Below are 15,629 nucleotides of genomic sequence, written 5' to 3'. Positions count from 1 at the left end.
GCATTATGAAATGTGTATTTATTTCTTTTTTGTCTTTAGCTTTAGCATTTGACATTGCTGAACTTGCTACATGTGATCTCATGGGGACACTGTCATTGTGCAAGTCTGCTGCAAGAGAATGCTTCCACCTGGCTTAAAACTGGTTCAAGAGTTGTGATACCGTAATAATACTTAGCACTTACATATAGTGCTTTTCATCGGTAGATGCTAAAGAACTTTACCACAGAGGTCAGTGTCATTATACCGCTTTACAGAGGGAAACTGAGGAACAGATAGAAAGGCCATTGGCAGAGCTAGGTACAGAACCCAGGTATCTTTAGTACAGGGCCAGTGCTCTATCTCGTAAACCACACCACAATTTAAACAGAATATTACAAATTAAAACATTTCCATTGTTGGCTAAAGCCTTATTAGTTCAGGTTGGGCTGTCTCACTGCCAGTGTCACAATCGATGTATAGCTGCAGCATGTAGGCTGCATCTGGCCCTAAGGCAGAACTGCCACATATACAAAAAATAAGTTCCACTTTACCCAGTGACAAGTTTTTCTTACCGTGGTGAAGTTTTAAGTAGTTGAGCAGTGCTAGATGGGTTGCTCCATAAACACTTTGCGTCCGGCATTGATCTCAGTTCATTGGCAAAACTCTAGAGTAACTTCACTAATATTAGATTTACTCCGCTTTAGTAAAACCTCAATCAGGCCCCTCATGTACCAGTCACCACACGCTCAGAAATTAGAAATAAAAAACAACTACAGCATGAGATTGTTTAAGTTGACCCACCTACCAATGTCAGGTGTTACTTCAGAACATCCCTGCCCAGCGATATCAAGGGAGGGCAGAGAGGACAAGACCGAAGGAGAATGGACTGTGATAGGCTGGGAGAGATAGCAGCTGGTGAAGCAGAAGCCTGGGGCAGCTGAGTAGAGGACAGAACCAGGTGCCAAGGTGTATAGGAGCAGAAGGATGGTGGCAGAGGCAGGTGCCTAGGTGGAGGTAGAAGAATGGGGAGATGAGGGCAGACTCCCACCAGATACACTCCTTTCCAGAACCTGAAACTGAACCCAGGATTCCTCTGTCTCCAGATACTTTTGCTGTCAGTAAACAGCTGTGAACCCCATAGGCAAGGTGTAGGTGTGATTCTCTACCAGCAAAACCACATGGGATTGATTTATCTACTCCTCCCTATGCCCAGAATGGGATCAGGAGCACAGCTATTTCATGCCAGCCAAAAAATATCCCATTAATTTTCCAAAAGATTTTATTAGATACGGGGGGTTAGGGGTGGAGTACAGACCTGGATCAGAAGTTCTGCAGAGTTGTGGGGATGTGTCTGGATCTGGGTGAAGATTCACATCCAATTTTAGGAGTTTACCCCTGGGATTTTCAAAGGAAGCCTAAGGGAGTTAGGTATCCAAATAAGTGTCCCAATGACATACAATGGATTTTGGATGCCTAACACATCAGTTATATTTATTACAGTAGTGCCTATGGACCAACAAGAAAGAGGCCCCATTTTGCTAGGGACTGTATAAACACAGAGCAAGAGACAGTCCCTGTTCTCAAGAGTTTACAGTCGAAAATAGACAAGACAGACACAGGCTTGGGGAAAGGGTAGAACACACAAGCAAAATGAACAAGTATGCCAAGGTGAATCCTAAACATGGCCCTTTTAAAAAGCATTCAGTAGACGAAGACAAGGTAAATAAACTGTAATTCATTTGCAGAAGCTGACCCCGGGAGTATATTTACCTTGGACTGGATTCCTCTGAAACTATTTAAGAGTTAACTGAGTAAAGGGCAAAGCCACTGCATCTGAATCATAAATAGGAATCTTGCACCCTGTAGCAGAATTGCTTTATTACTGTAAATATTATTATAGCGTGTGTTGTTGTTATTGTTTGCTACTACTTAAATATTAACTAGGCAACACAGAAAGTCCCGAATACCTTACAAAAGGTAAAGGACACAATACGACTGCTCAAATAGTTTCAGCTGTTGTTACACAGCAATATAGGAACTAGCGTACTGGATTAGAGCAGTGGTTCATGTAATCTGTTATTCTGTTTCTGACAGTGACTAATACCAGAAGCTTCAGAGGGCTTAGGCCCTAAAACATGAGGCGTCATAGCCCTACTTTTTTCCCACCATTGCCTACCTAATGCAACTATGGATGTTTTCAGTGTCTATACCAGGGGTCGGCAACCTCTGGCACACGGCTCGTCAGGGTAAGCACCCTGGCGGGCCGGACCAGTTTGTTTACCTGCAGCCTTTGCGGGTTCAATTTATGAGTGCGCAGCCAAGAAGTCCTATCATGCAGGAAACTGTCCAGTTTACCCAATGCCACCTGACTTACAAATAGGAAGACTGAGGAAAAGAGAAGGAATTGAGGTGGTGGAGATCTGAGATGACCTAAGTGCTTCAATTTAAAAGCTGCTGTGCATTAAATTTTGTGTGTTTGTGGGGGACTAAGTTGGCTAATGATCTCAAGCGCATAAAGGTTTCAGTCACCAAATTTCTCTACTCTCTGGGCTCCCTATCTTGACGAAACAGCGCTGGACAAGTGACGTCCATTTATGAAAGCCCTGTTATCTGACACCAGATTGGGAACATGACTGTGGGGTTCTGGATAACTGAACTTCTGATAATGGTGGATGCATTGTATGAAGAAACACACTTAGTCAAATATGCTATCTTGTTGGTGTAACTCCCACTGTTCAGAGAACACTAGAGGTTTGATAAAGAGAAGCAAAACCAAGTTTATGCAATCCTACACCATCATCCAAACTACCTGACCTACAAACTGTTGTATGCAAAGTTAGGCTGGAAATCTCATGATGACAGATTATCTCATGAGATTTTTATTGGTTCCTCTTAATACTGCGGTACTTCCACTTCCGGACCCCACGGACATCAGGAAATGTAAAAAAATAAATCAACCAAAATATTTCAAATCTCAATAAAGGTTCAGACTGAAGTAGGATAAAGGTTTTGATCAGGCCTTATTTTCTATTAACCCATTTTGATCATCCTAAGTAACAAGTAATGTAATAAGGATGCAGAGTTCAATGTATTTTCAGCTTGATTTTCACAAGTGTTGAGCACCTGGGGCTAGTGGGAGATGTTTGCGATAACCATCTCTGAAGATCACCGCTTAATCCTTATTTCTTTTCTTGAAGGAACATACTTAAACCTAACCAGACCCAACTTATTTTGAGCTTTCAAGAAGTAGCATCTGTTTGATTTTTAGTTTTTGACAGATTCTCTGAACCCCATGTTCCTTACATGACCCAAAACAGAAACACCAAAACACATAGGTTTTGCTTGCATTATTCCCAACTTAGCCAAAACAAGGAGATGCTGGAAATCTTACAAGGAATATTATTTCTAGCCTGACTTCCAAAGTGGATAGTTCTCTATAAGCATCAGATAAACAGCCAAATCTTTTCCGTGCTTATCTGAATGAAACCAAACTTCTTACACTTTTGTGGTCCACCCAACTTATACAGCTAATAAGGAAAGAATTCATAAAAGGATGCAGAAAGACAAGGTGGATGGACCAACTTCTGTTGGCGAAAGGGACTAGCTTTTCAGCTACACAGAGCTCTTCTTCAGGTCCAGTTGGTTATGTGTAAGGAAGGCTCCAGGAGACTAATCTCAAAGAATCCTTGGTTCCTGGCACAGTAACTGGATGAAGAACAATGCTGCTTGTTTACACTAAAAGCTATTACATTTTCTCTAGTTTGCATCTTGTTTACATGGACAACTGACTGCAATAGGTGCATAAATGTAACCAAGAGTATCATCTGACCCTACGTGACTATATCACATCACTTTTTCCCTATGAAACATACAGAAATTAACTTGTGTAGGTTAGGTCAAAGTCACAGCACCATGTGTCTGCTCCGCTCCTTTATGTACATTGGTAGGAAATCAGCCGAACAACCCAAAAAATATTTTGTTAGTTTAACTAATCTCTTTACATTTTTATGCATGTGTAAGAAAAAACATTCTGAAAGGCTGAAGTCATACAAAATATAATGGTAATGAGATAGGAAGTTCTGTTTGGTCTCAGACAAAACACTACATTAAGTTGGAGTTCAGGTTGAGAGTATACATCAGTAAGTTAAGGGTAACAAAAAGGTTACAGGTGTTGTAACTTGGGAAAATTCAGATGTTAGGCTGAACTTAAAAGAAATCCAAATATAGAAAGATATAAAAATGCACCGGTAAGGCCCCAAAACAACCTTAAATAAGAGACCTTATGACAGTGGAGGCCTGGCACAGCTCTTCCCTGCTGTGCCCTTGAAATTACTCCTGTGCCAGGGAAGATGGGGGCACCTCTTACAGGAGCAGCTTACAGCAGGTTTACATTAGCAAAGATTTATGGCCAACCAAGAGGATTCTCTTCTGGTCATTTATAACAAGATCACACTAGACAGACCCTCCCCCTTTCCCTATGCAATCATCTATTGGAAACAACCATGCAATATGAAAATTGTTTATTTAACATCTATATTATACTGCAACAACAAACTCATAATAATATCCTTGAACTGACTAGGATGCGATTTGACTTGAGCAAAGCCATCCCTTGCGTCACTTGACAGAGGAATGACAATTATGGTGCTCTCCTCACATGCAGCCAGTGCCTAAATAAATTGTAAAAATCATATCCAAAAATCTGATAATGCTATTTTGATAGATTAGTAAATTCTCTATTATTGTGCAGGCACAATGATGACAGTGCATTATCAATTGCTTGCTCTGGCACCGCACAGAGGTACTTAATGAGGGTGAACTTTATCTCTCTCTGCAGATGATCTGCACAAGACCACATGAGGCACATTGGGCCTTTGGGAGTCTTCTAAAGGAAAAGCAGAAGTATGGTTCTTACCATGCCCAGTTCTGTACATCTCAGGCGGGCTACTGATCTGTTGGCCAGATGGACTCATTTGGCGGTAATGTGGGGGGCATTTCACTGGAAGAGAAAGAAAAGCAAATAACCCTTTTCTATAAATTTGAGAAGCTAAAAGTAAAACATTCATTAAAAGTAAATGATGAAGACGTTTCCTCACCATATGGTGTCTCTGGTGACACTGGAAAAGCTGGGGTTGGTGGAACAGCTTCATTCTCATTTTTGGTTGGTGAGAAGATTCCCCTGTCTACTTCATCTAGGTCTTCCTGGTAACGTGCCACATCCATCTAGAAGAGGCAAAAAGCAGCAAAATGAGTGTGTGGTAAACCCCATCAAGTCTCTGCAGTACAGTGGGCCATTTTTCATCAGATTATACAAGTTTTCATATCATCTGATCCACTTTTACAATGGAGAGATCTCAGGACGGACACACACACACACATACACACACACACACACACGTGCAAGTCTATGTTAAAGCCTTTTTCTGATGAATATGACTGTTCTGTTCTTCTTACATCCAGTGACTGTCAGGGATGGCACATCATGCACAAAACCTCATAATATGCTCAACTTCCGCTTATCAATGTGGGAATTTGTAATCCGACTGTGCTCCTGAATTTGGGATTCTATGCTGGCCAATCATTCACCCCATCTTGAATAATTCTTTCTTATTTACCTCTTTGGTCTCCCCTACAGCAATTAGTGATCCTGGATTTACAGCTTGGTCTATAGCAGTAGATTTCATCCAGCCACACCTGGTATATGATGGCTGCCCTGGAACGTCATTGTCATACTGTCCAAGACTTAACTTCCTTATTCTTCCCCCTGACTCGTCTCCTGGTGAACCTGTTGCAGCAAATAAATAAATAATACAACAATAAATAAATAAATACACAACATCTTAGTTTCATTAGGCCTGCTTCATGGTGCCAGTCAAGTAATTTACCACAATATCTTTAACAATAGTGATTGACAGTCTTCAGTCACTCGTGAGGTTTCCCAGTTACTTGCCTATAACCACAGAGGAAGATGCTTGATTAGATTCAGCCTTGCTGGCACAGGTTGCTACATATTATAGTTTCAAGGTGCTCTGAGTTCTAGAAGGCTGGGCAGTATTTCCACTGCTGCCCTTTCTAGAAAGATTAAGCTGGGAGAGGTCAGTTTTATCTGTGGATGGAATCCCACCAGTAGAGGTTGTTTAGGGTATCCAACAGCAACAACTTCTGGACATGCTAACCAGGTTTTGGAGGTGAAGTCATAGCTGCTGCCCAGGGCTGTGATCTCCCAGATAAACAGATTTTTAGCCACTAGAGGCCCTGTGCCCTGCTGATACCAAGGGTGAATCTAGCTCTTATGTATATAATCAAATATGGTGCATTTACAGTTTTTGTACTAAAAATATTCACAATAGTTACCCTATTATGTATGTAACAAAGAAAAGTCACATCCTTCTGACAATTGAGGAATGGAACATTGCAGAATAAACCAAGACAGTAAAATGATAATAGGGGGTGAAGGAGGAATAGCATCTGTCTAAAAAAAAAAAATTCTGAAAGTGGCTATTGGAAGCAATCCCTATTTCATCATTATTGTGGGAATTCAAGACACCAAAAGGATGCTGCAGGAGTTGTTGCTGATTAGTCAGCACAAAAAGTATAAATGTCTAATGCAGTACTTGAGATACTACTGAGTGCTGCGACTGAAATGGCATATACTCCTAAAAAGTCTAAAGATGTCTCTTAAAATACTTCATAAAACATTCCTGAATTTCCAAGGGAGCCTATTTTGATTGTTTTGCATCATTTGAGATTAAGCTTTTCTGTGATAGTTTCCAACTTTAATCTAATTGCTTGGGGCAAGAAAGGACTTCTAAAAGACATCCTAAGCAGTGAGCAGTGCCAGACTCACACTGGGATTTGACACAGTGCATTACATCTAAATGAGCAGTTGGATCTGGAATATGCATTCTCCAAACAGAATGCACTTTATGGACACATCCATTTTCTAGTCTGAAATTGCTGGCAATAACAGAAGTATGAGATCCAGCAGACAGCAGAAAAGTTTGAACTACAACATATCTTAACTTTCATTAGGGTAGCAAGGCGTGACCACAGTGCATCCATACACATTTCAAAAAAAAAAAAAAAAAAAAAGCCAACCATGGCTGATATCACAAACAGGTGTCTACACAGGAAAAGAATATTTTACGCAACATTAAAACATTGACTGGGCTCCCAGTGCAATACATAAGGAATTAAGAGTCGGTTTCTGCTTAAATATACACGTGCAGCTCCTGCTGACATCACTAGAAACTGGAGGCTGATAATCGAAGGCAGAATGTCTCCCATAAGTTATACCGGGAGATTTGCACAAGGGCTTAGCGTTGCCCAACTCTGCTCCCATGGAAATCAATGAATGTTTTGCCATTGACTTCAGTGACAGTAATTAGGTCAATGCTGACCACTTTTGAAAAATCCTACCCATACCATATAACTTCTAAAATTAGCAGCCAGGCTTACCCAAAACATTCTAACACACACAGCTTCATCTCATCTATATTTAAATCTGAAGATTCTACAACAAGCTGTTTTTTAAATTCAACTTTAAAAAATAGTTAAGACTTTTTAAAAAAATGGAAATACTGCTCACATTTTAAAGATCCACATCACAAAAAGAATGTATCCATTAAACTCAAAATTTTAGAAACAAACTTGCTCTCCTCGAGCTAGAATCCATGACTATAGAATTGCAGAAAAAAAATATTTTTGAAAATCTCCCTCTACAGGCCCAATTTCCCCTTATCATTTACTCAAAGGCAGAAGGTGCCCAATTCTCATTGACTTTCCAAGGCACCTAATTTCCCTTTGTGCCTTTGAAAATCTACAACTTCACAGACAGGGAATTATAACCACTTTGCAGACTAATCTTGAGTGATGCTAAGTGCCCTCTGAAAAATCCCAACGTGTCCAAAATTTCTACTGGAACCAGAGCCAGGGCTAGGCATAAACAGACTAAGCAACTGGTTAAGGCCCTGAGCAGGTCAAGGCCCCCCCTTATTCGCTTTTTATTATAAGAATTTGCTTGTTTTAGTATTGGAGGTGGGGTGGCAAAATATTCCTGCTTAGGGACCCCAATGGGCTAGCACCAGTCCTGACTGAAACTATAGGGGTGCTCAGCATTTTGTAGGATCAGACTCTCCACCAAATAAGTCATTGTCATTCCTACAGAGCATTTATGCTGCGTGGTGCCCCTTCTCTATTCCAGCCATCAACTAATTAGTTAAGGAGTTACTAACGTCACTCTAGAATCTGAACATATTTTTTGCACTGGAAATTTCCTTGTTTTGTTTTAAAAGTTGAATGAAGGGTGGTTTATGTTCATTTCACCTCAAAACGGCTGAATGGATTTTGCTTAGAACCTTAACAAGAGCTGTATTTCATCAGGGACGTTCCATGAGATTAATAAGGTAACTTCTATAAAGCCATAAATGTGGTTTGCAGAGGGTCACCTGTGCATATCTGATATGAACAGAGACTTCATAGAAGTTAGACATTTTGTCAGCATAACCTGCAGAGCTTGTGAGTGTCATAAAACCCATACATTATAAACTTCCCCAGAATATCCAATCACAGCGGTTACAAGCTCTTCGTCTGACATATAGCTTATAGGTCTTAACCTTCTCGCAGAGCTATGGGTTTAAAAAGAAGAAAAGATTGCAGTGAGATTGCAGTTTTCCAGAGTTGTTCTGTGAAAACTATTGAAAAAAAGACCCATTTTTAGTCTTCTCTACCACGTGTGTCCAGAACTGTGAAAGATCTGGAACTAGGTAGGTAAACTCCAGGGCTCCACCTTGCGGAACATGAGGAAAAATTCTACATGGAAATGTTTGCTATTTTTGATTAAAAGTGATTTAATGTTATGATTGATATTAACAAAACTTTATTTAAATTAGACCAGAGGGACAAATGGAGAGAGATGGGGAGTAGAATGCAATGGGAGCTAGCATGGATCTTGAATTTAATGATGAAAGAAAGGAAAAGCCATTGAAGGAATTTACAGGAGCAATGTGATCAGAGCGTGCAGCAGGAAGATGACCTGTCCTGAACAGTATTATGAAGCTTTTCGAAAGCTGCCCCATTTAAGGCATCAGGCATTTGTTTATTTATGATTATCTGTTTAAAAAAAATTGAATTCTTCAATTAACATAGTGTAAAATGCTCAGAGTCAAGAGCTGCTGGAATAATTCTTCCTTTGGTCACCTCATTTACTGTTCTTCCTTATAATTTGTCTTAAAATCTTGGCAGAGCTTCAGACCTATCCCAGGAGTGTGTGTTTATTTTCGAGAGTGCTTTTTGTATACTGTTTGTCTCCCACCCCCCACCACACACACAGTTAGATGCAGATATTATTTATCTTTGTAAAGAACAAATAATCGTGTACCTCGGAACTGGCACCAGACCAGTGCCAGATGGTTATCATTTTGCTAAGGCTACATCTAACAGTAGGATGGCTCGTGGTTAAAAGTTTATCTGTGGTATTTTAACTGCTTAGCTTTCTTGGAGCACTATCAAATGGCATTATGGTCATTTAAAAAAACTGTCTGAAAGGCTGGTGAACAGCGTTGCTTTACTTGATGCATTAGTAGTTATCCGGGCTAAACTACAAGAACTGTATTCATTCCATAGTACTAAGCTAGGTTTCTGTTTTATCCCATGTACAATTATCACCATTAAAAAGTCAACATTTACTGTCAGTTACAGGTGAGTCACATCATACGCGCTTTTAACTTATGTGAATTCAACTATACGCACTTGGCAAAAAAAAGAAAAACAACAAGATACCTATCAATAGTGCGGGTGATTCCACCCAATGAGTGTATGCCCCGGAGTGAGCATGAGATGGGAGACATGAATCTGCTGTTCCCTCAGTTGGTCTCAGTTCCCGCATGCCTCTCAGTGTGAGCATCTCGCCACGCTGAGTGTGATTCTAGTGTTTAAAGATATGTATTTTTCATACAACATGGCCCCTAAACGCAAGCCAACTACTTCATCTGGTGCTCAACCGAAGAAACAGCAATCTGTTCCAGCGCTGGAGGAAAAACTGGCTCTGTTGGACTTATTGAGAGATGATATGTCGGTCTCCAATGTGGCACGTAAATATGGCAGCAATGAATCTAGCATCCGTGCCATCAAGATTTGAGAGAGAGAAATTCGTCAAGCCGTGGCATCAAGTGCTCCAATAATTGCTAAGGTGATGAGCCAGGTGCGTGATAAGACTTCAGTGAAGACTGAAAAGGCATTAAACTTATGGCTGGAAACATAAACCGTAAACTTGTGCCTATCAATGGCAACACGTTGAGAGAAAAGGCTCTTAGCCTCTAAGGCTGTTCAAACCTCCTGCTGAAGAGGGACAGCCTTCTAATGAGAAGGAATTTAAAGCCAGCCAAGGTTGGCTTAACAGTTTTAGGAACCGCTTCAACCTCAAAAAACGTGCAGACTACTGATGAAGCTGCATCTGCCAATGAAGAGGCAGCAAAAGCCTACCCCGAACAATTAAAGAAAATCATAGAAGAAAAGGGCTATCTTCTGGAACAAGTTTTTAATGCTGACGAGACTGGGCTCTTCTGGAAAAAAAATGTCCAACTGCACTTACATTTCGAAATCAGAAAGACAAGCCCCTGGTTTCAAAGCAGCTAAAGACCATGTCACTGTGTTATTTTGTGGCAATGTGGCTGGATATTTAATAAAGCCGGGCTTGCTCTAGAGGGCTGCAAATCCCAGTGCCCTAAAAGGCAAGAACAAAAATCTCCTGCCTATGTTCTGGCAGTCAAATAAAAAGGCTTGGGTGATGGCAGCATTATTTCTAGATTGGTTCCACAAGTGTTTCATTCTGGAGGTCAAGCGGTACCTCGAAGAGAAAGGACTTGACTTTAAAGTGTTGCTGATTGTAGACAATGCTCCTGGCCGCCCTGTGGCACTCCGGTTTGCACATAATGACATTGAAGTCGTCTTTCTCTCGCCAATACCACCTCCATCCTCCAACCTCTCGACCAAGGCGTGATTCGCTGCTTCAAGGCCATGTACACGAGGCTTACGTTTTCACGGATACGTAGCACTATGGATGCTGATCCCAATCTTAATGTGATGGAGTGTTGGAAGTCCTTCAACATTGCTGATTGCATCACTTATATTAAACAGGCAATGGATGCAATCAAGCCTGAAACAGTCAATGCATGTTGGCTAAACCTATGGAAAGAATGTGTGAATGATTTTAAGGGTTTCCTGACCATTGACAAAGAAGTGAAACGCATTGTTCAGGTGGCCTGGCAAGTGAATGGTGATGGCTTCGTCGACATCCTTGAGGAAGAAATTGAAGAATTAATTGAGAGCCACAGAGAAACATTGACTAACGAAGAGTTAGAGGAACCGATAAAATCGTCTATAGAAGACAAAGATGATAAGGATGAACAGGAAGAGCCAGCAAGTTGGAATCTTCATACATTTGCTGAAGTGTCCCAAGCAGCAAAACACTTGAATAATGTAATTTCTGAATACAATCCCTCTATGGAACAAAGCCTCAAAATCACATGTAGTATTACGGACGATTTGAGACATATCAAGAAATATTTGAGCAGCTCAAGAGACAACAGCGACAGTTGCCGATCACCATGTTTTTCAAGGAAAAACAACCAGCAGCAGATGAGCCTACGCAATCAACTTCTCGAGCTGAACCAGAGCCAACCACTTTGTCTACGACTCGCTCTCCATCACCCAAGCTCTCCATCACCTCCGTCTCCTGGATTGACATAAGCCCTGACGACCCCCTGTAATTATCCCCTGTAATTAAAAATGCAGTACTGTAAAATTATATATTGCATATGTACTCTTTATTATATACTGTACATTACTGTATGCATTATACATATTACTGTACAGGGTTGTATACACAAAACCATGTACAGTACTCTGTACTTTATGGGCGATTTAAGGGATTTTCAAGGGTAATTTTGACTATTCGTGATTTTCGCCTTACGCACTTGCATTGACTTTAGAACCTAACTCCCGTGTAAGATGCCACTCCACTGTACCACAGCGACAACTGAGATAAGACAGAGCCTGTTTGTTTCCCCTTGATCCACAGGGTCTGTGGGCGAGCCCCAAAGATAGTTCTGTACAGGGGTGCAAGGAAGACAATACTGTCACCTTTGGATGGACCTGTTCAGGAGGACATTCTTCAGGAAGACCCTTGCAATGATTTTTTCTCCCTTAGGTTTTCCATTGGGAGGTAGGGGAAGATAATCACGAGGTCCAAATTGTCCTTATAGTTACAACAGGAACTAACTGTGGATGACTTTTTATTAGTGACCACTGTAGCTGGCAGTGGTACAGCTCAGCGGCACAGAGCATCAAGGTAGGGAAAATTTAGTTCTGCCAGACACCACCAACTTTTAAAAGCTTTCTCCTGTTTATGAAAACAGTTAACCAACAGCCTGACCTAAAGCCCAGAAAAGTTAAGAGGAGTCCTTAACTTCAGTGGGCTTTGTGCAACTGTATAAATTCATCTTCTTTGTTCTGAAACTGGATTTTTGGAACGAATCATTAAAAAGAACAAAGCTGGGTGAAAAAACAAATTTTTATTCATTTGGGGGCGAAATTCATTTCTGCAGAGGGGTCTGTACCCCTTTTAAGCCCTATTTTGAGGATTTAAATGGGATGTGAGTGGCACATAGGCCTTGTGTCACCCCCCTGCACAGGGGATAATTTCCCTCTTGGACACTAAGCATTACATTACTAAGTATCACTTTTCCCTTTCTAAAAATCTTTTAACAAGAGCAATTTATCAAAGGAAAGCTAATTACACCTGATAAAGGGCACTTTGAACAACTGTTTTCAGTATGTTTGGAACCAAACCACTCACACGGGAATCAATGGCATAACAGCATTTCTTTTGTTGAAAATCGCTTAATGTTCACTTTCCCCGGGTTGCCACTACAAATAAATGACAATAATTTTTAGCCATTATAGAGAATTTTCCCATCTGTAGACCCCATGGAATAGGACCCCTTTGTGCTATATTCCAATTCAGCACCTTTAATCAGATGACAGGGTTTCCCCTCCCACTTGTGTACACATACCACACACAAATATAGACAGTGACACACACACTCTGTAGTTTTCCAGTTAAGGACATACATCTACATTAAATTATTGCTTATAAAATATATATGTAAAAATAAAAAGACTACCAACTTCATTTCCAAATTCAACTGTAAAACTGTCTTTAATTTATATTTTATTTTTACAAAGCAAATTACAATAGAGAGGTTAAACTGAGGTTATTTTCCTTGATAAATTTTTACCAAAGGTTACTGAGCAGGAAGAAGGGGGTTCAGAATCTTTCTCCCAAATTATAAAATCTTTTAGTGGTCACCACTGTGGAATGAAGCTATAGGTCAAATTAAACACACAGAAATAATGCAGGAAACTCCCTTAATCTTGCTTTTTTTATCCAGTCACAAATAAACAAACAATCACAAATCAAGTTTTTACAGTATAGATGAATTTTGTTGATTTATACTTAGCCATTAAAGTTGTCAACTGTCTTTAAATTTACAGTCATCTCAAGGAAACAAAGCTGTATTTGGTTCAAAGTTTTAAACTCTGCCATAATTATTAAGTGCTCCTATGCCATATAATTCAGCATATGTGGTTTATGTATTTAACAAATGTGTGTTTAGAGTGGTTTCTTCATTAGCACCTTTCAGGCTGTGTTTTGCACAGCTGGAGTGCATTAAGTCTTTCTTGACATAATAAAATATCGTTGATTATAAAAAATTACAGGCTTAAGCTAGAATTGACAAGGCGAAGAAAAAAATCAACATTAGTGCTTTTTGCACAGACATGAGAGACCTTCTCTCCTGACACTGTAACTCACTGCCTAAATGAATTCCTGAATGGTGTAAACGGAGACTTACTTCCAATACTAAGGCACTTACATTTCCAACGGAGACTTACTTCCAGTACTTCCTCTTCCATAACTATTGTACGTGGCAATTTTTGGTTCAAATCCTTTTTTAGGTATGTGATGCTACTGTGGAGGAGATCTGACATATAGCATGAATTGTAATACAATACAGGGAACTTGGTGGTGTTTGCATATGAAGGTTAATTTAATTGAGAAATCCAAATATTATTAAGAACATGCTCTGCTCTACAACTGCCTATTTATACTTCTTCATCTAATCCGACAAAATGCAGTTTCCAGGGTAATAATTCCACAGTTGAATAATGTCATCTTATTCTCTGAAGATATTTAAATCTTATGTTGCTAAATGACAAATACCATGTTTTGACAATACTAAAAGCATTGAGCCTCAAGCTATGGAAATATAGCCAGTGACATGAAAATACCATGGTCTGAGCCTTACATTTCAGAAGTTTAGTCACTTTTTTGTAAAGTTATTATCCTTAGTAATCTAACCTTCCACTCACTGAAAGGAAATAATCCATGGAGCTCTATTCCCACAAAGGACTATATACATACCCATAGACAGTTGGAAAGATCTGAATGCCTATTATTGCTATTATAGGAGGCCAACTGACAACTCTCCAACACTACCTACTATAAAGAATTCAAAGAAGACCCCAACACCACAATTTACTGAGGAATTTAAGGATATCATCAAATCCTTCTCCAAACAGCTTCAAGAGAAACTCTACAACAAATAAGAGAAACTCTTATTCCCCAAGAACCCATCCCAGGGACGTTCTACATGCTTCCCAAAATACACAAATAATGGAACCTAGGCAGACCCATCATATCTGGTCACAGCACTCTTACTGAAGGAATATCGGGACTCATAAAAACCATTCTCAAACCACTCACTGCACAAAGAGCCATCTTCCTCCAGGACACACCCGACTTCCTCAACAAACTCCACATTAACAACCTCCCTCAGAACACCATCCTTCCCACCGTGGATTTCACTTCCCCATATACCAACATCTCTCATAATTATGGTGTAGCTGCCTATCTCAAATATTTACAAGACAATGGACAGCCCTCAGATATTCCATCCTCATCAATAACAATTTTACATTCAACAACAAACACTTTGTTCAAACCATGGGAGCAGCCATGGGTACTAGGATGGTTCCCCAATATGATAACTTCTTCATTGGACACCTTGAAGAAGAATTTCTGGACAAATGCATTATGAAGCCAATTATATACCTGATACATCAATGACATTTTCATCCTTTGGACAGATGATTTAAACTCCCTGATAGATCTCCACCACAACATTAACAATCACCACCCATCCATTAAACTCTCACTGGAACACTCCCACACTACCATCAACTTCCTGGACACCATGATCAGCTTCCGCAATGGAATCCTACAGACAACTATTTACAATAAACCCAAGGATCACCCCACCTACCTTCATAGACCCAGTAACTACCCCAAACACACCAAGAAATCTTATCTATGGCCAGACACTCAGCTATCACAGAATATACTCTGAGGAGAAAGTTTGGAATATATACCTCAACACACTAAAAACCACCTTCACCAAACAAGGACACTCCACCAGAGAAGTAGATCACACCATGGAATGGGCCACCCAAATCCTCTGGAGAACCTGCTTCAATATAGAAATAAAACCCTCTCCGACCGCACACCCCATTGACATCTACCACCCCACATT

The 15,629-nt window shown here is 40.2% G+C and overlaps 1 protein-coding gene across 1 annotated transcript in view; it reads right to left on the bottom strand.

Annotated features, from left to right (window-relative positions):
- TNS3 (tensin 3) overlaps positions 1-15,629 on the bottom strand; it is a 355,327-nt gene that overhangs the window by 69,786 nt on the left and 269,912 nt on the right. Inside the window, exons 20-22 of the mRNA XM_045003918.1 lie at positions 5,595-5,764; positions 5,076-5,202; positions 4,895-4,978 (exon numbers count right to left, since the gene is read on the bottom strand). Of these exons, the coding sequence (XP_044859853.1) occupies positions 4,895-4,978; positions 5,076-5,202; positions 5,595-5,764 (381 nt within the window). The remainder of the gene's footprint in view (positions 1-4,894; positions 4,979-5,075; positions 5,203-5,594; positions 5,765-15,629) is intronic.

The sequence above is a fragment of the Mauremys mutica genome, chromosome 2 (genome assembly GCF_020497125.1).
Source record: "Mauremys mutica isolate MM-2020 ecotype Southern chromosome 2, ASM2049712v1, whole genome shotgun sequence".
NCBI lineage: Eukaryota > Metazoa > Chordata > Testudines > Geoemydidae > Mauremys > Mauremys mutica.
The sequence above is the reverse complement of the archived record's forward strand: the minus strand, read 5'-3'. Positions and strand labels throughout refer to the sequence as shown.